This window comes from Eucalyptus grandis, chromosome 8 (genome assembly GCF_016545825.1).
Source record: "Eucalyptus grandis isolate ANBG69807.140 chromosome 8, ASM1654582v1, whole genome shotgun sequence".
NCBI classification, from domain to species: Eukaryota; Viridiplantae; Streptophyta; class Magnoliopsida; order Myrtales; family Myrtaceae; genus Eucalyptus; species Eucalyptus grandis.
This window is the reverse complement of record NC_052619.1, coordinates 21,349,144-21,373,487: the sequence shown is the minus strand read 5'-3', so window position 1 is coordinate 21,373,487 and position 24,344 is coordinate 21,349,144. Positions and strand designations below refer to the sequence as shown.

General features: G+C 39.3%; 2 protein-coding genes across 2 annotated transcripts; one reads left to right on the top strand and one right to left on the bottom strand.

The window, feature by feature from the left end:
• The first annotated feature begins 315 nt into the window (after positions 1-315).
• On the top strand, positions 316-4,612 carry LOC104456906 (flap endonuclease 1). The gene is made up of 18 exons (XM_010071807.3): positions 316-475; positions 564-680; positions 799-857; positions 1,014-1,073; positions 1,187-1,240; positions 1,359-1,407; positions 1,524-1,571; positions 1,756-1,821; positions 1,922-1,972; positions 2,115-2,234; positions 2,447-2,531; positions 2,625-2,706; positions 2,999-3,113; positions 3,191-3,247; positions 3,341-3,387; positions 3,466-3,520; positions 4,017-4,128; positions 4,222-4,612. The coding sequence occupies exons 1-17, from the start codon at positions 464-466 to the stop codon at positions 4,083-4,085; spliced, it is 1,146 nt and encodes a 381-aa protein (XP_010070109.2). The 5' UTR covers positions 316-463; the 3' UTR covers positions 4,086-4,128; positions 4,222-4,612.
• Positions 4,613-5,173: 561 nt separating this feature from the next.
• Positions 5,174-6,173, bottom strand: LOC104456907 (heavy metal-associated isoprenylated plant protein 2). The gene is made up of 3 exons (XM_010071808.3): positions 6,105-6,173; positions 5,899-5,974; positions 5,174-5,732 (listed from the first exon to the last, which is right to left on the bottom strand). Exons 1-3 carry the CDS (start codon positions 6,111-6,113, stop codon positions 5,380-5,382), a joined length of 438 nt encoding a protein of 145 aa, XP_010070110.2. The 5' UTR covers positions 6,114-6,173; the 3' UTR covers positions 5,174-5,379.
• Positions 6,174-24,344: the final 18,171 nt, after the last annotated feature.

Below are 24,344 nucleotides of genomic sequence, written 5' to 3'. Positions count from 1 at the left end.
TAAAAGAGACAACACCAGTGAAGATCAAGAGGTTCGAATGCCTCAACTTGGGGGCGTCTAGGGCTTTTTGTCTCAATGGTTAAATTGAGTCCAAGTGATTTGTTCATCGGTTTTGCTACAGCTTGTACCAGGACATATACGATCATGTTTATTATAATAAAAATTTTCTTACCTTTACCCCCAAAAAAAAAAAAAAAAATTACTTGGAGGTCCATAAGGCCCAAGGGGGCAGAGAGCGCCATTGATGGGCTCCAATTAAGAACTCATTCCACTGCGGGCCATGGAGGAATAGCCCATCATCCGCCTTCCCCCGCAAACCAGGCGGGAACCGGAGCGGAGCGAGTCGTCTCCTCCAATTTCTCTCAGTTTCTCCCTTTCCCCTCATCTCAGCACAGCTCTTGGCAGAGGGTCTTTCATTTTTTTGGGAGGAATTCAGCTTCTTCCCTCTTTCTTCGTCCTCAAGATGGGTATCAAGGTGGCTCTTTTGCTCTTTCGATCTCTTCCTTTCTAGAATTTTTCCTTTTCTGGGGTTACCCATTTGGGAGATTCGTCATGTTTTGTAGGGTTTAACGAAGCTGCTCGCTGACAACGCCCCCAAGGCAATGAAGGAGCAGAAGTTCGAGAGCTACTTCGGCCGCAAGATCGCCATCGACGCCAGCATGAGCATCTACCAGTTCCTTGTTCGTCTCTCCCTCGTTCTCTCTCTCTCTCGCTCACTCTATTCCACTGATGTCTGTCTTCTGATGTTGCTTTGAGCACGGGTGTGTGATTTAAGTTGTGGGTTTTGTTCGGTTGCAGATTGTCGTGGGTCGGAGTGGTACTGAGATGCTCACGAATGAGGCTGGGGAAGTCACGAGGTAATGCTATCGATTTCCTGAGGAAAGTTTTGTTCTCTTTTTTGAGAAATTCCAGTTTGTTTGGTTGGCCATTTTGATTTTGTAACCTTTCGATTGTATTTTCCCTCTTTCGGTTGCTGATACCCGTGTCGCATTTTGTGCTTTTGATGGTTATAGCCACTTGCAAGGCATGTTCAATAGGACAATTAGGCTCTTGGAAGCTGGAATAAAGCCAGCGTAAATTCTTCTTACTCTGTGCGTTTATATGGTTTGGTCTAGGAGTTCAATTTGTTTTTTATGTTAATTGCTGAAGTTGGTTCTATTGTGATCTGTCTAATTATGGAAATCAGCTATGTTTTCGATGGGCAACCTCCGGACCTGAAGAAGCAAGAGCTTGCAAAACGGTATCAGCGCCCATAGGCTGCAATCTTTTGATTTCTGTTAAGATTGACACGATTGTGTCGACAATAGTTTTCTTTTACTTTTGGGTATTGATGATTTCAATCGAAACCCATGGTGCAGCTATTCAAAGAGGGCAGATGCCACAGAGGACTTGGAAGAAATCAAGGAGGCACGTCTTTTCTCTTTTGAAGTCTCATTTAGTCCTGTTTATTTTCATTCTTTCAATCTTCTTTTTTTGGTAATGTAGCTCAAGTGGCTTGGCACATGATTTTCTTTTATTTGCAGATTGGAAGTAAAGAAGACATTGAGAAATTCAGTAAGCGTACAGTGAAGGTGGGTTAGTGGCGTGCATTTCTTTCCTTATGTTTATCAAGTTTTTGAATCTAAGTCCACAAATAGTCTGTTGGACTACTCATTTCATATCTCCCCCAGAAATAGTGGAACTCTACTGGACTAGAAAATAAATAATTTTGTGGGAATGTCATGTGTTGAATAATTTCTTATGTATGTCCTGCAGGTTACAAGGCAGCACAACGATGATTGCAAAAGACTCTTAAGACTCATGGGAGTCCCAGTTATTGAGGTGCCATTTTTTTGGTAGTTGACAAGTAAATAATTCCATCTCCAAACAGCAAACAGTATGAACTATTAAACCTGTTGTAACAGCTCTTCTTGTACACTAGGCTCCTTCTGAAGCAGAGGCAGAGTGTGCTACCCTTTGCAAATCAGGAAAGGCATGTATTTTTACGTGATTATATTGGACCTGGTTCCTGTTGTATTTGTGATGTTGACTACCATTTTGCTGCATGAAGTCTTATCTGCCTTTGCTTTTGTTCTGTACCTCATATATTAGGAGCTCTTGTTGATGAGTTTCAGGTGTATGCTGTGGCTTCTGAAGACATGGACTCCCTCACTTTTGGAGCTCCTAGATTTCTCCGTCACTTGATGGATCCCAGTTCGAGAAAAATTCCAGTCATGGAATTTGAAATTGCAAAGGTAGTAGAACATCTACCTTAAAGTTGATATCTAATTTTTTGTGTGTAAAAGAGCATAGTGATATCTATCTCTCTCTCTTTTTATTTTTTTGTCTTTAAAAGTGTATCATTAAGAGGCACCAAGGCAATGCCAACCCATGTATAAATCATGTACAAGTTGATATCTATTATTCCTTTTGCCATTTCATGGGGAATTGTTTTCTTCCTATATAGATTTTGGAGGAGCTAAATCTGAACATGGATCAATTCATTGACGTGTGCATCCTATCTGGATGTGATTATTGTGAAAGTATACGAGGTATAATTGATTTTGGACTAAGTTTTCCCTTTCCATTCTTCTACTTGGATTGAGTAATTTAGGTTTTTGTATGATGATAAATCTATATCACAGGTATTGGTGGTCTGACTGCTTTGAAGCTCATCCGTCAACATGGCTCAATAGAAAATATACTGGAGAACATAAACAAAGAAAAGTGCGTTGCTTTTTCATGTTTCACGTTTATGTTTCTAATTGAGCTTATATTGATGAGATTCTTGATGACAAGTTTATTTTGATCTTCTTTAGTGGCCATGCTTTGTCCAATGAGCCCATGTTTGTTTGTTGTGGACATGCACTTTCTTGCTAGTGACATTGCTCAGATTGCATCATGCAAACCCTCACAACTTTTTAAGCACTTAGAGTTGTTTTGCTCTCATAAGGATGCACTCATGTATTCTTCCTTGTTTCTGATAAGTTTTGTTTTATTTTCGGTCTTTGTGACTTAGGTATCAAATTCCAGATGACTGGCCATATAAAGAAGCTCGGAAACTTTTTAAAGAGCCCTTGGTCTTTATGGAAAATGAGGAACCTGAACTCAAGTGGAATGCTCCTGATGAGGAGGTGAATGATCTCCTAAGCTTGTAACACTGTTCTCACGCACGCATGTTTTCTAAGGATTTTTTTTAAAAATGATTTAGGGGCTAATTATTTTTTTGGTGAACGAGAATGGATTCAACAGCGACAGGGTAACAAAGGTATGATCGTGAAGCTTTTCAGTAGTCACCTTTTCTTCATGCACGGAATAAAAAATGACACGTTATTCATGTTGACTTCATTGATTGAGCTAGGCCATAGAGAAGATTAAGGCCGCCAAGAACAAGTCATCACAAGGACGGTAAGTGATGCTTAAATGATTGATATTTTGGTAAATGTGCTTCTCATTGTAAGCCTAAGATGATGTTGTCTTGTACAGTTTAGAATCCTTTTTCAAGCCAGCTGTCAATGCATCTGCACCAATTAAAAGGAAGGTATTGTTCTTTCTCAATGCATTTTAACCCTCGACCTGAACCTGGTTATTTTCTTTTTTTAGTTCTCTCCTATTGTGTATATGGAAGGGCTTTCTAATATAATTGGATAGCACCATGTATAATTTGTCTATGCTGAGAAAGTAGATTTAAAAGCTGTGTGTGTGATTTTCTTGTTTTGGGTAAATATGTTATTATTTTCAGCACGTAGAGGTGACTGTATGCAGCCTATTGAGCATCATTGCTACCTTCATCTTACTCTTGCTTTATTTGTGGGAAACTAACTCAAAGTTCAGAAATACAAGCTTCATTGAATGGCTACATGTGTTTGGAGAATAAAGAGGGAGTATCATTTCCAAGATATAGATATTATCTTTCCTCTGCTTGAAAATGAGTGGGAACATGTATAGTGGAGGACTATGTTTCCGCAACATCCCTTGCAATGTTGTACTCGATTTTGTTAGCTCTTACATGCTGGAAAACTCTTGATGTGGTACAGGAAACGCCTGTGGCTGTAAAAGGTGGTGCCAAAAAGACTAAAACTGCCGGTGGTAAGAAGAAAAAATAGACAGCTCAGCTTTCCTACTTTCGCAGACTAACAAACTAACAAGGTGACTTCCTTTATCCCGATATTGTTACTACTAACTAAGGCAGATATCAATAACTAAATCACTTATCACTGTGAACTTGTCTGCTTCCTGCAGGTTGCTTGAGGATGTTGTTCAACGCTCTGGTTTGGCATGCCTTTCTGTGCTATGCAAGAACCACAAGTGTGTAACTTTTTAGGTGGAAGTGGGTTTTTGCATCCTGCAAAATCTAATCTGCTTGCCAAATCTATGTACTGTGTTTTGTTTCAGTGAGAATTCTTATTCCTAAAGTTTTGTGCACAATAGTTCAGTTTGTCTTGATATATGCAGCAGCGTCTTCAGTAGACATGTCAATGATTAAGCTCATGTCCTATGGTGAAGAAAAGATGGATAAGTTGGTGATCAAACGGTGCAAATGCAAATGAAGTGGGTGTCTGTCTAGTTAGGTCATGTTGTTAACTCCTCTGGGGATTTTACTTAAATGGCTCAAAGAGATTTTTAAGCACCATCCTAACTGAAGAAGTATCTAAGTTTATATCAACTTGATCATGTCCTTGTCCTGGACCTAATTAATTAGGTAAAGTTGGTTTGCGGGGCTCATAAATTTTATGAGCAGGTATGCAAAAGTCCCCTTGCGGATAAAAAATAATGAACTTCTGGTAGAGCAAAAGATTCTGTTACTCATGCTGATCCCAGTGTTTACATGAGGGTTGGAGATCTTTTATGCTTGATTTTAGATGGAGATAATGCCTTCCGCAGTCATTGCTAGACTGTTGGGTTGGTACATCTTTGGTTTCTGTACTATAATTATGTACTCAAAATGTCGGGAGCATTCGATTCCAAACAAGTATTCTGGTCTTCATCTTCATCGACAATGGATGAAGTCCGATGTCAGTTTCATTTAATGAAAGTTTGATCAATTTCAGTGGATTTCAAACATAGAACAAGAAGGTGAGAACTTAAAGCAATCGCTAAACTTGTTTTCTTGCACTTTTTCTCGTGACGTATTCATGGCAAGAGTCTACTGATGCCAGCGAACATCTGATAAGCGCGACAACGATAGAAAAAATGGACAAAACCAGTCATGCCACATCGATAAGTCAATGACAGCTGCGCCATATGACGAATTTGGCTGGCTAGCAGACATTTTGGAAAGACGATAAACATTTGCCAAGGGACGATGATCCCTTTATTTGTCCCGTCGCCAGAAATTGACAGAAGTAAGAGTAAAAAAACGTGATTTTGGCAAAGGTTAAACAACACCCGAGTCGTCGTTCATAGGATGGGGCAGGAGTTCCTATCGTAATCGCAAGGGCGAGGAGGACAAGGTTGGCACGGCGGAGGGCACGGCGGAGGGCACGGTCGAGGGCACAGCACACACCGTGAGCACTGGCAACAAGGAGGGCATGGCACGCACTTCGGGCACTTGCATGAAGAAGGGCATTCGGGCGGCTTGCATTTAGGCGATTCGGGCTTTTTAGGTTCCGGAGGCTTTTCTGGTCCGACCGAGTCAATTTCCGCGCATATCCCGCACTTCTTTCTCAGAGCCTTGATCACGCACACCGGATCCACGTCTCCTATGATAGTTAACGTTCCCTTCTCGATGTCTATCTTCATTTCGTTGATACCTGCATATTTGCGTCACAAACCTTGAATCCATGTGCACGTCCTCTTCAATACCAAGTTATCAATTCGGTCAAGGACAATAGAAAGAAATTACAAACACGTTTCGCTCGCAACTACATGTATTCTCATCCACACAGGTTTGGCGAGGTGAGGGTAGGGAGATCGTACCTTTGAGTTTGGCGACTAATTTCATTATATCCTTCTTGTCTTTCCCGCAACCTATGGTAACCTTTATCACGATTTTCTGCAATCCAGACGTGGCAAGACAGAGAATATCAGAAGATAGAAACCTCATCAATGGTTATGAAGATTAATAGGGAGAAGATGCAAATGTATGTAGCTCTCTTTCATGGAGAAGGGCATGATTTGATTACCTTGGCCATGGATGCAGCAGAGGGTGGACAAAGGGAAGATGATCAGTTTCCCCAATATGCTAAACCAAAAGGCCCTATTTATATGCTTTCCAGGACCTGCATAATTTCATAATTAAGAAGTGAGGAACAGACAGTGTTAGGACTCCGTCTAGGACTTTGGATGGGCCATACGCATTATATTATATTATGCAAGAGGAAGGCTGTTAACTTTTGCACTGAAACAACAAGTTTCCAGGAGAGGTTTAGGAAGTTCTTTCTTTCACCCATTTTTTGGTTTGTTTGAAGGATGGCGCCGACCGAATTTCTCGAGCGAGTGAAGTGTTTTTCATGGGTAAGTCGACGTATAGATTCAGTGGACGACTCAATCAAGCCAATCACATTGCATATCACGTTTAGGGTCTGCATTGTGGGTCTCAGATGATTTATGAAATGTTTGCAATTGGTTTAGTTCTATCAACTTAAGGCAAGACTCGGATCACCCGTTCATGTGGTCATGCATGATTGAAGTGCGTCTAGTTAGATATGCATGTTGGTATATTCACATACACATGTACTAATCTAAGGTCATTCCTCACTGGCAGTGGCGCACGCAAAAAACCTAGCTCCGATGAGGCGGGACCAAAATTTTTACGACTTATGGCTCGGGAAGGCGTTTGGGGGACAAACCATAGAAATTCTTTGTGTGAAAATCTCATAGACGATAACATATATCATGAAAAACTGCGTCAAGTATCAAATGATCGAGAGGGTGATGACCCCCATCTGCTCACCCATCGGTCCATCATTGCCCTCTCGAACTTATGTACACGCTTATAAGATTCTATCTCAAGTTTAGAAAGAATAGATTTCTTACTAGATTTCTCTATTATGACTCACTTTGACCTTTAGTTGGCATATTAACGCTTTGCTTGGGCTTCCCTCGACGACATTACACCACCCGAGGAGAGATGTATGTCCATTTGCGGGCCCAATGTTCAACATGTGGTCCACCAAAACTTAATTGGCACATGGATCGACCAACGTCAGGGAACAACTAAATCGATAATCATTGTTAAGATTGGTACTCATAGTACATAACAAATTGTTAATTTCACTAATGAGTTGTCCCCCCCTAATCATTAGGGGGGGACAACAGCATTTGTATATAAAGATAAAAATAAAGAATATGAACAAGCTCCAACGACGTCGTTTATTTACACATGTTATAGGCTACAGGAGAATAAACCAAGGAACAAAATCTCATAGCATAAATCCCAAATCTGGGACCAAGTAAAGAGGGACGTAAAGCCATTCCCTTTTCGATCAAACGATGGACTCCCGAGAATCAAATAGATCGCCAAGCGTTCATCAAATGATGGAGCAGGTGTTGACCTCGTATCCACAACAGCTAGAATAAGGGTAGGGGCGGCACAGAGGGCACAGCGGGAGCAGGCACGGCGGGAGCCAGCACGGCGACTGGCATTTAGGCTTAGGCTTTTCCGGCAACTTTGGTGGTCCGACAGTGTCGATCTGCACACACCTCCCGCATTTCTTTATCAGGCATGTAATGATGCACACCGGGTCGGTGTCGCCTATCAGAGTTAGCATCCCCTTTGCAACATCCATTGATAGTTCATTGATACCTACGCAGTCATATCAATTTGGGATAACTGTATTAGAAGTCCTAAAACTTATCATAAAAATGCAATTGAATCTTAAAACTTTCAAAAAGTGCAATTAAGTCCTAAAACTTTCAAAATGTTCAATAAAGTCTTAAAACTTGTCTCAAAAGTGTAATCAAGTCTTAAAACTTTCAAAAAAATGCAATAAACGGAATGACTTAAATTGAACCACTTTGATAAGTTTTAGGACTTGATTGCTCTTCTTAAAAGTTTTAGGATTTAATTATATTTTGTGACAAATTTTAAAACTTAATTGCACTTTTTAAAATTTTAGAATTTAATTGCATTTTCATAACAAATTTTAGGATTTCTAATGCACCTATCCTTATCAATTTTTTTCCCGTGTGTGATGCAACTGACATCTGTGGTTAATTAGTATGTGAATGTCGTACTTGTTTCGAGCTTTTCGACTATGATTCGCCGGGATGAGCAAGACCTCGTACCTTCGAGGTTGGCGACCACTTTCAGTACTCCTCACTTCTCCTTCTCGCCATGAATGCTTACCTTTATCACGGTCTTCTGTGCAATCACGACGTGGCGCGGCAACAAAAGAGACGGCGAAAGTTCATCAACGTTTGGGAGGTCGATTTGGTTTTGAGAAAGAGCAACATGCATGCGGAATTACCTTTTCCATGGATGGTCAGAGGGCGGCGCAATGAATTTCATCAGCTTCCTCGGTTTTTGTGGGGACAGACGACGCTATTTGTAAGAACGCTTGCGTGGTGCTCTAACCAACAAGTGAATAAGACAAGTTTGGGAGGGATTTGTTTAAGGATGAGCTTATCATATGTATATAAATGCAAGTGGAATGGCTTCGCTAGAAGAGTCGCCAAGGTCAATACAATGGCTCTGGCCTTTTTATAGATCTGAACGAAGCTTCGTTTGGTGGCAAAGTTCCCTTCTCCCTCGACGTAGCAACGTCGTCAGCCTGGAACCGGGGCAATGCCCATCTATCGACAGAAGGTTAAAATTGGACCGATAGATCTTTCGAACGTATTTGAGTCTAGCCTCGTGAAGAATTTCTTGGTGAGGTCGGGTGCAAACCCGACTCTACCGTATTCCGGACACCACGTGAGGTTTGCGCGCCCATTTCTCAACGTTTGATAGGGGCGTTTTTGGTCCCAAAAATCAGCTTCCCCCAATTGAAACCAGCCAAAAGAGAAGAAGAAGAGAACTAGGGTTTGCAATTAGGGTTTCAGAGTAGGGAAAAGTTCAGTTTGAAGGCATAGAGGACGACTGCAACGGTGGGAGGAGGGATCATTGAAGATATCATGGACTGGGGCGAACTCAAGGAGCCAATTTCTTGCATAAGTATGGGATAAGTCAAATTTGTGTTCATTTTGGAAATTAGGGTTTGAATTACGAGTAAACGAATCCAAATTCTGTATAGGTTTCACCTGAAACTTATCATGTTACAGGTTTTGAGATCGGTTCCAGGTTTTATTTAGGTTCCGCTTGTATTATTAGTTAAATGATTGCAATAGTTCATCGCTTTTAATGACCACAACTTGTTTTTACAATCTACTGACCACAACTTATATATAGACACACGAAGAATATGGAACATTAATAAAGTAAAAATCTTAATCATAAGATAAAGATTATGAAATATTAACAAAATAAAAATCTTAATCATACGAGTGATTCCAAATTATACACTCATCATCAGACGTCATGGAGGATCACACAAAGACATAGATTAAAGAAAATATAAAAACTTACCCGTTGAAACAAGTTTATCAATTTTTGGAGTCTAGAACTATTGGGATATAATATACGGAAACGGCGGGATCTTACAATTTACGTCAACGCGAAATCACCAGAGAAATAAATGACGAGAAAAATAAGGACATCAGAAATTTTTGTGGTTCGGTCCGAGTATTGGTACCTACATTCACGGGGAGAGCCAGCAGCAAATAATCCACTATAATCGGATGATCAGAATTTACAATCGTTCAATCGCTCGAGTGTTTCCCACACCTAGATTTAATCCAAAACCAAAGTGTTTATAAATAAACAACTCTAAAAATATAAACTCACGGCACAAAATTAACTCTCTACGTATGTATAGCTTCGCGAGGTTTCAAGATCTTGCAGCTCTTCTTCGAGGGGCGTGGACGCCTTCTCACGTACGTAGGGCTTCGACGGCAATTTTCAGAAGAGGGAACGAAAACCTGCAAATTATGCTTTTATACGTGAGTGTGGGGGTGTGCCCAAGGTCAAAGGTTTGACCTTGGGCCCCACCATTTTCCGTTCACGTGCGGAGTCTTCACGCCAAAAGGAATTCGGCGAGCTTCACGCGTGGACTTCTTCCTTACGCCAAAGGGCCCACCACGATTTGTTTTATTTCATCTTCCATCTTTAGATTCCGCGGCAAAGAGGAAACTTTCCTCGTCTTTATATTTTATTTTATATTTCCTTTTTTTCAACAAAAACTCGAGACATAATTTAATAAGAATCTATCTTGTATACCTTGAAATTTATAATCGAATTGGTTCTCATTGGACAAGTTCTTTGGCTTCAAATTTTACCTTGGAACCATACTCATCTCTAATTTAAATCGAGAGATTTTATAAATTAGTTCCGGCACATATTCGATATGAATTCCCACAAAATTAGATAAATAAAAGCAAGTTCACAGGAAAAACAAAACTATCGTCGCATAGAAATTGCATGAAGTCAGATTCATTGTTCTCTTGCTTCATCGGATGTGAGCTTGCCAGTGATTCCACCGAAACCTAGGTGGCCGCTCCGTGCTCGATTCCAGTCTGCGTGGAGATCTTGAAAATTGTTTGAATTAAAGTAGACACGATGAGCAATTTCCTGGAACTTGCGTTCGCCGTTTGGTATGGAAAGAGACTATTGGCATTTGTCAAATCCAGAGGGCCACACTGCTGGTACTGATTCTTTTCTCTTTGTTTATCGTACCTCGTTCATTCAATTCTCAAATTGAAGCGGATGAGCCCTAGGGTCAACCTATTGTGGGGTTTGTTCCTTGTTTAAAATATAAGAATCATCTAATAATTGTCTACCGAGATCCTAAGTACATTGCCGACCGCATCACATTGTTTATATTAGTTAATATGTTCAGTTGACGGATGATTCATCGGCTTAATTTTTGCGTGAAGTTGAGTCTGATTACTTTGAGGCACGAGACAAGTTGAATGGGACCGACCATCCTCTGGATAATTAGTGTTGTAACAGGTTAGAGATCAAGTAGTGATGGGTTACATGCGACAAAATGAATGTGGTAATTTTTAAGCATCCATTCTTCTCGTTCATGACAGAGGGGGCTTTATCCGAATGGTGCTTATTTGGAGGAGCGGCTCGGGATATTCATCTTCTCCGACACTCGCAAGCTCTGCTGTTTTTCCCACCTTTCTAAGTTCTTCGATGGCCGAACTGAGGTCGACGTCTGGCAGCCAGCATGGTGATGAATATTGCATGAATGAAAATGGAAGAAGAGCGATGAGAACATACACTCATGCACATGGACACGCAGACAGACAAGCGCACACGTGAGTGCTGCGTACACAATCCTATTCATGTGCAGATGCGGGCATGCATGTAAGCTGTCCTTTCTGCCATGTGCTCGCACAGTGAACACGCCGTATGATCGCAGTAGTGCCGCATTTTAAGTGATGTATTGACTTCGAACACTTTCTTTCGTTCCTAGCCGGAGAGTGCTAGCTCTTAATTCCCCGTTTTGAATATAATCCATTAGATTTTCCATGCTCGCTTGCGTCGAATCCTAGGATATGATTCTCATTGTCCTAACGAGACTTGTAAATCGTTTTTGTAATTGTGATGCTTTCGCAGAGGAAGCAACCTGTAATTACTAGCAACAAACAAGAAACGAAGCTGATTGTCCCTGGTCGCCATGACCCTTCTGCTAATCCACGGGGTATGTCTCCAGCATTTTATCCGTCTGTTCTTTTGGTAGCTCGCTCTAATTTTATATGGGAAGTATATTGGAAGGATCTTATTTTTTAACCACTAGTCAAATGACCCCACATGGACCTATATTTTTCGACGTTTTCAATGGTCAATCAACGAGTGAATAAGACAAGTTTGCGAGGGATTTGTCTAAGGATGAGCTTATCCAATCAAGCGAGTGGAATCTTTACTTAGCATAATCGCCATGATCATCGTTAATGACTCGAATATGATGTGCCAAGATAAGCATGAAGTATGGCAACTGCTCGCTCTTTTCTCGCCGTTAGATGCTTAACTCCATTACAATTTTTTGCGTGATTACGACTCAGATAAACAACGTTGAGATGGCAAAGTTCATCAATGTTTTGTAGGTCGATAGAGTTTGGGGAAAAAACGCAAGAACTTATTGCATGGAGAGAAGAGAGAGCATGCATGCAAAATTCCCTTTGCCGTGGATGCGAAGAGGGCGGAGCAATGAATTATGGATTTTGTGAAAACATATGAACTTATTTGTAAGACTTGCATGATGCTAATCCATGAGAGAACAAGACATTTAAGGGTTTGTTTAAGGATGAGCTCATCAAAATATGCACGTCGAATCTTCACTTGAATAATCGCCATAGTCATTGCAACGACTTGATTCTTTCTTTTTTCGGTGGCAAAGTTTTTCCAAAAGAGCGCCCAAAGTGGGACTTTTCTCAAAATTCCCCGCAAAGCGTGTGGCGCTGACAGTCACTTGCCGACATCTTGACGTAGAGTAAGAGCTTTTTTTTTTTTTTTTTTTTTGTCCAAAAAAATCAGTTGAGAGAGAGAGAGAGAGAGAGAGAGCTTGCGAATAGGGTTTAGGATTAGGGAAAAAGTAAATGGGAAGATTCTACCGATGCCAGTGACCGTTTGTTGAGCGTGATAGATAGAACAAATGGACATTATCAGTCATGTCACATCGATAAGTCAATGAGAGCTGCGTTAAAACTGATTGCCATGCGATAAACAATACTTTACAGTGCATGGAGACGAACTTTGCTGGGAAGCAAACATTTAGGAACGACAATAACCATATGGCAAGGGACGATCCCTTTATTTGCCCAATTGCCGCCAGAATTGGCAGAAGAACACATGCCTTTTCGCGAAAGGTAGCCAACACCGAAGTCATCGTTCAAAGGAATGGGCAGGGGTTTCTTTCATACTCGCATTGACGAAGAGAACAAGAGTCAAGAGAGCACGTCGGAGGACGGCGGCACGGCGGAGGAGAGCACGGTTTGCACGGTTTGCACGGTTTGCATGGCGGGGGCAGGCACAGTGGAGGGCATTTAGAGCACGGTGGATCGCATTTAGAATGGCATGTTTGAGGGCATTTAGGGCACGGTGGAGTGCATATAGATTGGCATGGCTTGGGGCATTCAGGCTTCTTTTTCTCTTCTTTATCCTTCGGAGGCGGATCTGGTCCCACTGTTACGATCTCCACGCATATCCCGCATTTCTTTCGCAGAGCCGAGACCACGCATACTGGATCCACGTTTCCTTTGATTGTTAAGGTTCCCTTGTCCATACTTACCTCTATACTGTTGATACCTGCATGTTAACGTCATAAACCTTGAATTCGCACGTCCATCTCCTTCGATAATCAAGTCATTCATTCGCTAGAGAACGACTAGAAAGAAATTACGAAGGCGAATTCTCTCCCCGACTACACGTGTTCAAGTTCAAACCGGTTCTGGCAAGGCGAGCATAGGGACATCATACCTTCGATCTTGGCAACCGCTTTCATTAAATTTTTCTTGTCTTTAGCGCATTTGATGATGAACTTTATCACGATTTTCTGCGAGACGCCGCAAGATGTGAGAAAATTAGAAGATAAAAACTACATCAACAGTTGCGAAGATCGAGAGAGCGAAAATGCCGATTATATATGTAATGGAGAAAGAGACGATCTGATTACCAGACCCATGGATGCAGCAGGGGGTGGACAAAGGAAAGATGACCCGCTTCGCTAATTTGCGAAACCGAAAGGCCCCTATTTATACGATTTACACGACCTGCAAAATTTTATATTTAAAAGTGAAGAATAGACTGTCCATCTACAACGACGTTTGGATTGGCGACACACATTATATAATGCTAGGGGAACGCTGTGACTTTTGCACTAGAACAGTATTGTTTCCAGAACATAGAGATTTAAGTTCTTTCTCTCGCACATTTTTCGATTTTTTTTTTTTTATTGAAGGATGACGCCGATCGAATTTCTCGAGAGTGCGACATGTTTTCCGTGGGGAAGTTGACATGTAGATTCAGTAAACTAGAAAATCAAGCCAATCATAGTGCATATCATGTGTACGATCTATATTGCGGCTCAGATGATATGTGAAAGGTTCGTGATTGGTTTAGTTCGATCAACTAAGTCGAGACTCAAGTCGCATGTTCATTGGGCTGTGCATGGAAGTATGTCTAGATACATATGTGAAGAGGTATGTATTACGATGTGTTTGTCTTATCGGAAAATAAATGGTTTGGGAAATATTTTCTTAAAAATGATCATTTATATTGCTTACAAAAATAAATGAGCAAAAAATATTCTTGTTGTCGTCGAAAGTATTTAGATAGAGAATGTTGCCGCTAATGAAAATATTTTTCATCAACTAATTATTTCAAGCTATACAAACAATCATTTTTAAGGAAATAACTTTCAAATCATTTATTTTTTGCTTAACAAATGTAACCTTAATCTAAGTCATTCCTCTCTAGCAATGGCACACAAAAATTTAGCTTAGGCAAGACAAGAAATTATTGTTACAGTTTTTAGCTCGGGAAATGGGTGCAGGGGAAAGAAATGTTGAAAGTTTGTATGAAATCTTATAGATGATAACATATGTTTCGAGAAATTGCATCTAATATCGATCGATCAGGAGGGCAACGACCCCCACTGGTCCATCAGTGCCCTCCCCAATTTACGTTCGTGCTTTTGCTTCACTTATAATAGTCTGATCTTAAGTTTAGAAGGAATAGATTCCTTAGTTAGCTTTCTTTATGACTTGTTTTGACCTGTAGTTGATGTTTTCTTGCTTTCCCCCCCGTGCGGGCCCCGAGGGGGGAACGGGTTGGGTTTAGATAATCTAGTTTAATTCGAGGTACATCGCGCCTCAATACTCTACTTCTCTATCGGCTCAAGTCTGCCTCGACGACTCTACACCATCCTAGGAAACAAATGCAAGCTCAATATTCAACGTGTCGTTTGAGCAAAAATCAATTGGTGGATGGACCGACCATATTTGCTTTTAGCCTGTTACCAACCTCATGGAAGACAAAAAGTGATAGTCTTTGTCACAGTGGGTACATCATCATTGTCAAAATTATTAAATTTCATCGAAGAACAACAAGTTGTTCCCCAATTATTAGGCCGGCACTTTTATATTGGAAGGCAATTCATAATCTGATATGGGAAAAATAAAATTAAACTAAGAATCTGAATTCATCTGTACAGTGAAATTTGTTATAAAAAAGAAAAAGAAAAAGAAATTGAATGGGAGCACGGTCCAATGAGTCAGCTGTGAAGGATAGAATCAGTGTTTTATTTGTCAATTAAATTTAGATGCCGTGCTGCTTTTTCTTACTCAAATTGATTAATGTTCTCCTCCGCAAATGAACACTAAGGGTGAGCAGCCGAAGCGGCTCAACCTAGGAACCGAACTGAGCCGACCAGCTCCAAGTCAATCACATGAGGATCGGTTCAATTATAGGATAAAATGAAAATTGGGAACCGGACTTGACCGATGTAGGTTCTGGCTCTTGGCCTTTAACTGGTTCATAACCAAACTATACAAGTCTCTTGATTGAGAACTTCTGCAAAAACCGATAAGGTTGAGCATCCCAACTTAAGCATGTCAGTCTAGTGTCTTAATTGAGAACTTTTGCAAAAATAACGAGTGTGATAGAGCAATTAAATTAGAAATGAAAAATAAATAAATAGTATAGAAAAACAGAAGGCCAGTTCTCGGGTCAGCGTGATTTGCTCCCAGGCCAGTTCTTGGGTTGACGAGCTTGGTTCCCGATTCCAATAACGGGGAACCGGCTCTAACGGAATATACTTTAGATTCTTGGTTGGAAATCTATCCACCCAGAAGCCGATCACTTCAATTTAACATACTAAACTATATACTTATAACCTGCTCTATATTCGGGCTCGTAAAATAAATCTTGCAAGACATGTGCATGACGTAACATGTCGACGTCATCTCATCAAATCGAACAACCAAACACTTGCATTAAATCCACGATAGGATAGAGTCTCATTCTACATGTCAGTATCAACGACAACGAAATTTATGGTAACATAAAAATCCATCGACTATAAAAATCGTGAGAGTTTGAGTCCCTTTATCCCAAAAAAAAAAAGGACCATTTGACTCCTTAACTCAACAAGTTATCTTATTCTTTTTTCATTTTTATATTTGAAAATCCAAAAGGAGAAATATACCAATATGTTGATGCCAGGCCATACAAATCTTACCATAATGTCATTATATTTCCCGCGGTCGAAAGCATTTTTATTCAGAACCCCGTTTTGCGTTCAACAACACCGTTTACTTACAGTTACACATGACTATAGGCTTTGGGACAATAAACCAAGAAACGCACAGAATTAAAGGCATTGACCCATCATGTTCATCCACAGTTATTTATATATCAGTCTCTTGGAGATAGCATAAATCCCATAGCCGTGTCCAAAGATCAAATCGTGTCGTCAGATCGGGAGAATTGATCTCGATCTATAAGCGCTCATCCAAGGATGGAGCAAGCGTTGGCGGCGTGCTCGCGACAGTAAGAATAAGGGCAGCGGCGCGGAGGGTGTTATGGATATTTGTTGGCACCGGCGACGAGCATATAGTTTGAGGTTTATCGTCCTTCTTGTCGATTTCCACTAGCCTCCTGCGCATCTTTCATCGGCACGAGGCAGGGGGATAACTGAAACATGGTGGTATATCGGGAGGTATTTTTAATGCTTTGCTAGCGTAACGGTCATTAGATTACTGTGAAAATGTCAGCTTGTTATGAGCCATAAATTTGTGAAGGAGTAAGACCCCATAACTATTTATAATGATAAATGATTTGGTAATAGTTTTTAATTAAATGTGAGAATAACAGTTTATTCAAGACTAGAAAAAACCAAAGAAATAAATTATAAACTATTGCGGGGTCCATTTTTTTTTAAAGAATTTATGGCCCATAATAAGCATGAAAAAATTGTCTAAAAGTCGTAAACCTATTAGACTTTTGTCAATTCAATTCTAAACCTTTTAATTTTTCCAATTTTGTCCTAAACCTTTTTACTTCTTGTCAACTTAATCCATCCAACCAATTTTGATTGAAAATTGCTAACACAAATGCCAACAACGCCACGTAGAACTACCAACATTGATGTATATAATTTTTAATAATATTTCAATATTTTTTGAATTTTTTTTTGAATTTTTTTTTCCTTTTTTTCTTTCATTTCCTTTTGGCTTTCTTCTTTTCCTATTGCTAGTGGCTAACCACCAGCCATTGGCGATAGCTAGTGGTTGGCCACCAACCATGGCCGGTCGGTTGGCCTCACCCACCATAGGCGATGCCCGGGCAAGGGTGAGCCCCTACAAGGGTAGCCCTCACCTAGGCGAGGCTCAACAAGGGTCCACCTTGCGCAAGCCAAATCTAGCAAGGTTTGCCTTTTACCCAGCCTAGAGTGACCTCGTTGAGTGTCGATTGAGCGACAGCAAGGTCGCCCTGGCCCTGGCGAGGGCCAGCCTCGCCTGGTCTAAACAAGGGCTACCCTCGTTGGGGCTTGCCCTCGCCTACCAAGTAGGCGAGGCCAATCGCCGTCACTTGTGGCTGGTGCCCGGCCAATGGCAATATGCAAAACTGAAAGCAAAAACAAAAGAATCGAAGAAAAAAAAAAAATGAAAACATCATTAAAAATTGTTCCACGCATCCACGCAATTTTTTATCAAAATTGACGAATGAACTCAATTGGCAAGAAGTAAATATGTTTAAGACTAAATTGGCAAGATTAAAATATTTATGACTAAATTGGTAAAAGTACAATAGGTTTAAACTTTTTGGACAATTTTCCCCAAATAAGTTGTTATTCTTACAATAGCATAAAGGCTATTATGTTAGCAAAGTCCTTATAATCATTTGTTATTTGGTTTTTTTTTTATAAATAAAATGTTATTTTCACAGTAAGTTAAAGATTATCACTCAATCATTTCTCTTTTAGAAATATAGAGCTCACTCGTGAGGTCTTTTGAGAAGCGGCGTCGGATCCGGGGATTCTTTCAAAACTCTCCCTTGTTGTAATGATAGAATTCGGGATAGGATATAATTTATCAAATCCTACGCTTGGTGCTTACTCTGGATAGGATAAATGATATATGTGGGATATAGACAGATAAAATTATCCCATGGGAGGTGGGATAAAGGTGGATAGGATTTAATGTCCATAATAGGAAAATTATTTTTCTTGAATAACAAATTTATTAAATTAACAAAATTGAAATTATATTTCAATATAAATAATATTTGAATTCTAATTAAAGAAAATAAAAATAAAAAATAAAATTTAATTAATCTTATTTTAATTTATATATTCAATTTTAATTCTATTTTATAATAAACATTCAATCTATAAATTAAATATTTATATTATTATACATTTTAGGTATTTTTGTATTTTAAATATGTTAGTACAGTTTACTATTTGATAAATTTTTATTAAAGAATGATGAAAGGGAAAAAAAGAAATAATAATGAAAATAATATAAAAAAGAGGAAAAATAAAATAAATAATAAATAATAAATAAATTAAGGAATAGTGTTACGAGATATTTTCACCATCTTCACTTACGAACATATATGTTCATTTATAATGATATGCTGTTTATATAAAAAAAAAAAAAATGTACATGATATGAACATATTCGACTTTAATACTGCGATTCACCAAACACTAGACGGGATATAAAAAAAATCCCAAGATTTCATATCCTATCCTATCCAATCCTATCCCGATTAGAAATCCGGACGACCAAACGTAGTTGTAATGATGGAATAGTAAATGTAATCCTCTAAAGCGATTACAATTCACGTGAATTCAGTTGACTGTTGGACGGGCAGACAGCCTAAACGTGACCGCTATAGATTCACCCTCGCCATATCAATGGCCGGCTTGGACGAAGATCTTGATATGGCTTTGAATTAAATTAGACACGATTAGCAATTCCAATTAAGTTCGTGTTTGGCATCGAAAGAGACTCCTGCAAATGCCAAATCTAAGGGACCGCATACCGGAACTTATTCTCTCTTTGTTTATCTTGATCTTGTTCATTGGATGAGCTCCAGGGTCAAGCTACTGCGGGATTGTCCCTTGTGCATATAAGAATCATCAAATAGTTGTCTGCCGAGAGCCTAAGTACATTGCTGACCTTATAACAGTGTTCTTACAAGTTAATATATTCAGTCGACCGATGATATATCAACTAAAGTTTCTGCGCGAAATCAAATCTAATTACTTTGGTGGCACACGGCGCAATCGTCATTTGGATGATTGGTGTTGTGATGGGTTGGCGATCTAGTAATGATTGGTTAATTGGAACAAAAAGAAGAGGTAATTTCTTTAAATCGTTAGACGTCTATTCTTCTCGTTCGCGGCAAAAGAAGTTTTTACCAGGAGGATGATTATTTGGAAGAGAACACGCTCTCTCGCGGCAGCTCAGGATATTCATCTTCTCCAACACTCGCCAACCTCAGCTGTTTTCCCCGCCTTTCCAATTTCTTCCATCGCCTAACTCAGGCCAACATCTCCGAACGTGTTAGAACGCATTTGACCGGCAGCCATGATCATGGATTTTGCGTAGATGAAAATGGAAGAATCATGACAAGAACGAATCTTTCTGGTGGAAGACAGGCACTCTGACATGGAATTGTTTTCTATCTCTCTCTCTCGCAGGCATGCGCATGCACACACGTACGCACATCTGCACTAACTTGGAATCGCATACTCAAAAGCACGCACATGTGTGCTGCACAAACAATCGTATATTTTGTATGCGTGGACAGATGCGTGCATGCATGGAAGCTTACGTTCCTGTTATGCGCTCACACAGCGGACACGTCATAAATTGCAGCAGTGCTGCATTTTAGGAGATGTACTGACTTACAACACTTTCTTTCATTCTCCAGCGGAGATTGCTAGCTCTTAGCTCCCCCTTTTGAACATCATCCGTGAGATTTTCTATGCATGTTTGTGTCAAATCCTAGGATACGTTTCTCATTGCCCAAGGGCGACTCTTAAAACGATCTTGTGCTGCATTCACACTGGACGCAACACACGGTTACCGGGGACAAACAAGAAACAGAGGTCATCGACCGTAGGCCTCATGATCCTAGTGTCGATCCACGGGGTATGTCTCTGGCATTTTATCTGTCTGTTCCCTTGCTAGCTCGCTCTCAATTTTATATCTATGGTCAGTCGAGCCGTGACCCATTACGTGAACTATCTTGGAAGGCTCTCATTCGAAGCATTAGCCAGGCGACCCGGAATGGACCGAGGTCTTTCAATGTTATCAATGGTCAATCAACGAGTGGATAAGACAAGTTTGGAGCGATTTGTCTAAGGACAGATTATCATATCAAGCGAGGGGAATCTTCAATTAGAATAATCGGCTTGGTCATTGTTGATGGCTCAAAACATGATGTGCCAAGATGAGCACGACCTCGTATCTTCGAGTCTGGCAGATGGCAAAGTTCGTCAATGTTTCGGAGGTTGATTCGTTTCGAACGCAAAAAATGCAAGTATTGATTGCATGGAGAGAATAGAGCACACGCATGCAAAAGTCACCTTTGCCATAGATGCTGTAGCAAGAAACAGATCACTATTGATTGCTTTATTACATAAACAGAATACCGAACTCTTGCTGATAAGACATGGGAGTTAATATGGTTACGGTGACAACTAGAAGATATGAGAGTGTGTCATCATAGCGAATTAGTCATTCATTGTAACAACCAAAGTGCTATCCAAATTGAACATAATGATGTTCTTCATGAATGCACCAAGCACTTTGAAATATATTGTCATTTTATCCGATAACATGTTCCTTGTGGTACTGTTCAACTTGTCTCTATTTTCTCTGCTGAACAGATTATTAATGTCTTTACCAAGAGACATCCAACGGGGCTTTTTTTTAATCTATTTTCCAAACTTTAGTTGACATATTTCAAATTATCTTGAGTTTGAGGGAATGTTAAAATATATTTAAGATATTCTGTGATTATATATATATATATTCCTTGATTGATCCTAATTTGTTACTTTAGATAGTCGTGATGTAGCCAATAGACTCCTCTACTATTTACTAGTCAATGAACATAATACTATTTTTCTCTTCATTCACAAATCTCAACTGATGGAAAGAGGGTGGAGCAATGCGATTGATCAGCTCCATTGATTTTGTGAGAATGCGTGAACTACTTGTAACATTTGCATGATGCTAATCAATAAGTGAAAAAGACAAGTTTGTGAGGGTTTGTTTTAAGGATGAACTTATTAAAAATATGCATGTGGAATCTTTACTAGAATAATCCCCGTGGTCATTGCAATGACAAGGGTCTTTTCTATATATATTTGGGGCGAAGGTTCCTCTTTAAGTTTTGTCGTTGCTGGTATTATTATTATTATCGCTATTAAAAAATATTTCCTCCAAAACTTTAGGTTGGATTCCTTTTCTCAAGTGAGCCCTCAAAGTCAAAGTGAGACTTTTCTCAAGATACCCTACAGCGTCCCACCGCGTTCCCATTGACCTCTCTCCCTCTTTCTTGCATGCGACAAGTGCAAGGAAAGTAGACAAAATTATCCAAAAAAAAAAAAAATTAAAATTATTGTACAGAGATTGAACCTTTTAATGAATTGTCAATAGTCTTTACAACTAATTTTGATCAAAAATCGCCAACGTGATGGTTTAATCAATGCTAGCCCATTTGATGTAACGTAGTCGACATTGAAGTGGATAATTTTTTAATTTTTATAAAATTTTCCAAATCACAGGGCCAACAACCTTGCCGAACCCTTGGTGAGGGCATCACAAGTCCTTGTGGTCCATAGCAAGGGTGTCACAGCCTTGCCTAGAGGCCAATGGGGCTGAAAAAAGAAAATTTAATAAGATAAAATAAAGAAAGAAAATAAAAAATAATAAAAATTCAGAAAACTTTGTAAAAAATAAAATTTTGTCCATATCAAGGTCGGTCATGTTACACAAAAAGAACAGCCGATATTGACTAGATTGCCACATTAGCAATTTACAACCATAATTAGCTAGAAAGACTACATTAGTAATTCATTAAAAGGTTAAGGAATAATTGGCACAATTGAAAATTTTATGATCAAATTGGCAAATTGTCAAAAAAAATTTAAGACTAAATTGGTACATTTGAAATGTTTAAAATTAAATTGGCCGCCATACAATATGTGTAAGACTTTTTGGATAATTTTCAAGAAAAGTGTTAGAAAAGTCCTAAATATCTTACATTTGTACCAATTCAATTCTAAACCTTGACTCAGTGTCAATTCAGTCATTCCAATTAATTTTGAATTGATATTGCTGATGTGAATAACGATCGGCCTACCTGGCACGTCTAGTGCTAACGTGAATTTTTTTTTTTAAAATTCTATTATTTACTTACTTATTCTTTTCTTTCTTCTTTTTCACTTCCTTTTTCTTCTTCCTCTAGCTGATCGCCAAACCCTTGTAACCGGCAAGAGGTGACAGACCTCGCTGGCCTCTGGTCACCCTCGAATTCCAAACTTCAACCATTTCAAGGACTTGCTTAGTTTCCCGAATTGGATTCCCAATTTCCCCTTTCATTTTCTCTCGAATTCCACAACGATTTTCTTGGCGAAGCAATTGGGAATTTAAGTTCATTTCGTCATTCACGTGGCTTAATTAGCAGGAAATTGGTTTTTGATAAACCTGTTAAATGGGCAGATCGGGTTAGGTTTGAGTCGAGTCATAAATAATCTGACCCAAATCAACTCATTTAATCCGTTTATAACCCATTTATCGTAATATAATTTTTTTTATCCATATCTGATCCGATCCATACTTGACGCATATCTGATCCATTTAACCAAACCTAAGAAAAATTATATCTTTTGGCATGAAAGTGCCCCCGCCCCCACGGCAAAATATGTGCACGAGAAGTCAAAGTGGTCACCGGAAGGCTCTTCATCGTCGGCGATGAGGTGAGGGACAATTGAAACGTGGCGGTACGCTTCGGGAGGTATTAAGACAAACGTACCAATAAGAGGACTTCCGTTAGCATTTTTCTTACTAGTATTAAATGAAGGAACACTAAATCATATGTGATTTTAAAATTCAATGTTTGTGGGGCTGCAAGGACCGAGCTAGTTCAATTGAGCTGTTGGGAGGGCATCTTTGAAGTCCGAGCAACAAGCCAAACGACCTTGAAGCGACCGTGCGACATATTCCCGTGAAGGTTGTGAAATGGCTTGAAAATTAGGCACGATTGGGTAATTCATCGAATTTGTATTTAGTATTAGAAAGAGACTTTGGCAATATGTAAACTCTAGAGGACCGCACGCTGAAGCTTATTCTCTATTTGTTTTTATCTTAGCTTATTCATTTGATTTTCCAAATTGGAGTGGATGAGCCATAGGTTCCAATCGTTGCGGGGTTGCTCTTGATAATATATATGGTCAGGACATATTAGAAGGGATGAGTGCCCAAAAAGTGCTAACCTAATATACGGCAATCAATTCAGTCCTAAATTTTTCAATATGGTTAATTTAGTCTTAAATTTTCTAATGATTTTTCAATGTAATTTGTCCTATCAATTTTTGTCAGAAACTGCTAACATGGTCGCTAGCAATCCTACGTGGTATAGTTGATGCTAATGTGGATAAATTTTACAATTTTTTAAAATTTTCTATTTTTTTTTTTTTTTACTTTTGACTTTTTTTCTCTTTTTTCTTCTTTTTTTTTTTTTTTTTCCCACGGTTCATTATTCTAGAAGAGTGAGCAGGTTTCATCGAGGCCTTGGCAATGGCCATGATGCTGGAATATTCCTTGGAGGTTAGTTTAGCTACTCTGGAACTAGTAAAATTTGGAGACTTTTTTGGTCAAATTTAGTGCCCTTATTTAATTGTAGTCATTTTTCCAGTAAAACTAGTTTTATCTTTCCAATAAGTCTTTTTTGTCTTTCCAATGAGTCTTGGTAATTACTCATACTTTGAGGCTCAATTATATGAGAATGCTATGATTAATAAAAGAACAAAACTTCTTTGAATCATAACTTATTTTGAGCATTTGTCTTGAGAACAAGAAAGTTCCATTTTGCTCTTATCTCTTAGGTTGATTATCTACGGTGGCAAGTATTGCTTTTATCCCTTAAGTTGATTACCTAGAGGTGGTAAGTAACCCATCAAAAGTTTCTCATCTATATTATCTCCTTCTTCTCTACACTCTTTTTAACATCAAATTAGTATGAGAGTGAGATTTAATGGTTGGTCATCATTGACATGGATCAAACACTGAATCTTCTTCAGCTCAAGAAAGAGACCTACGAGATGTGCAGGCAGATGATTGAAAGGAGACAA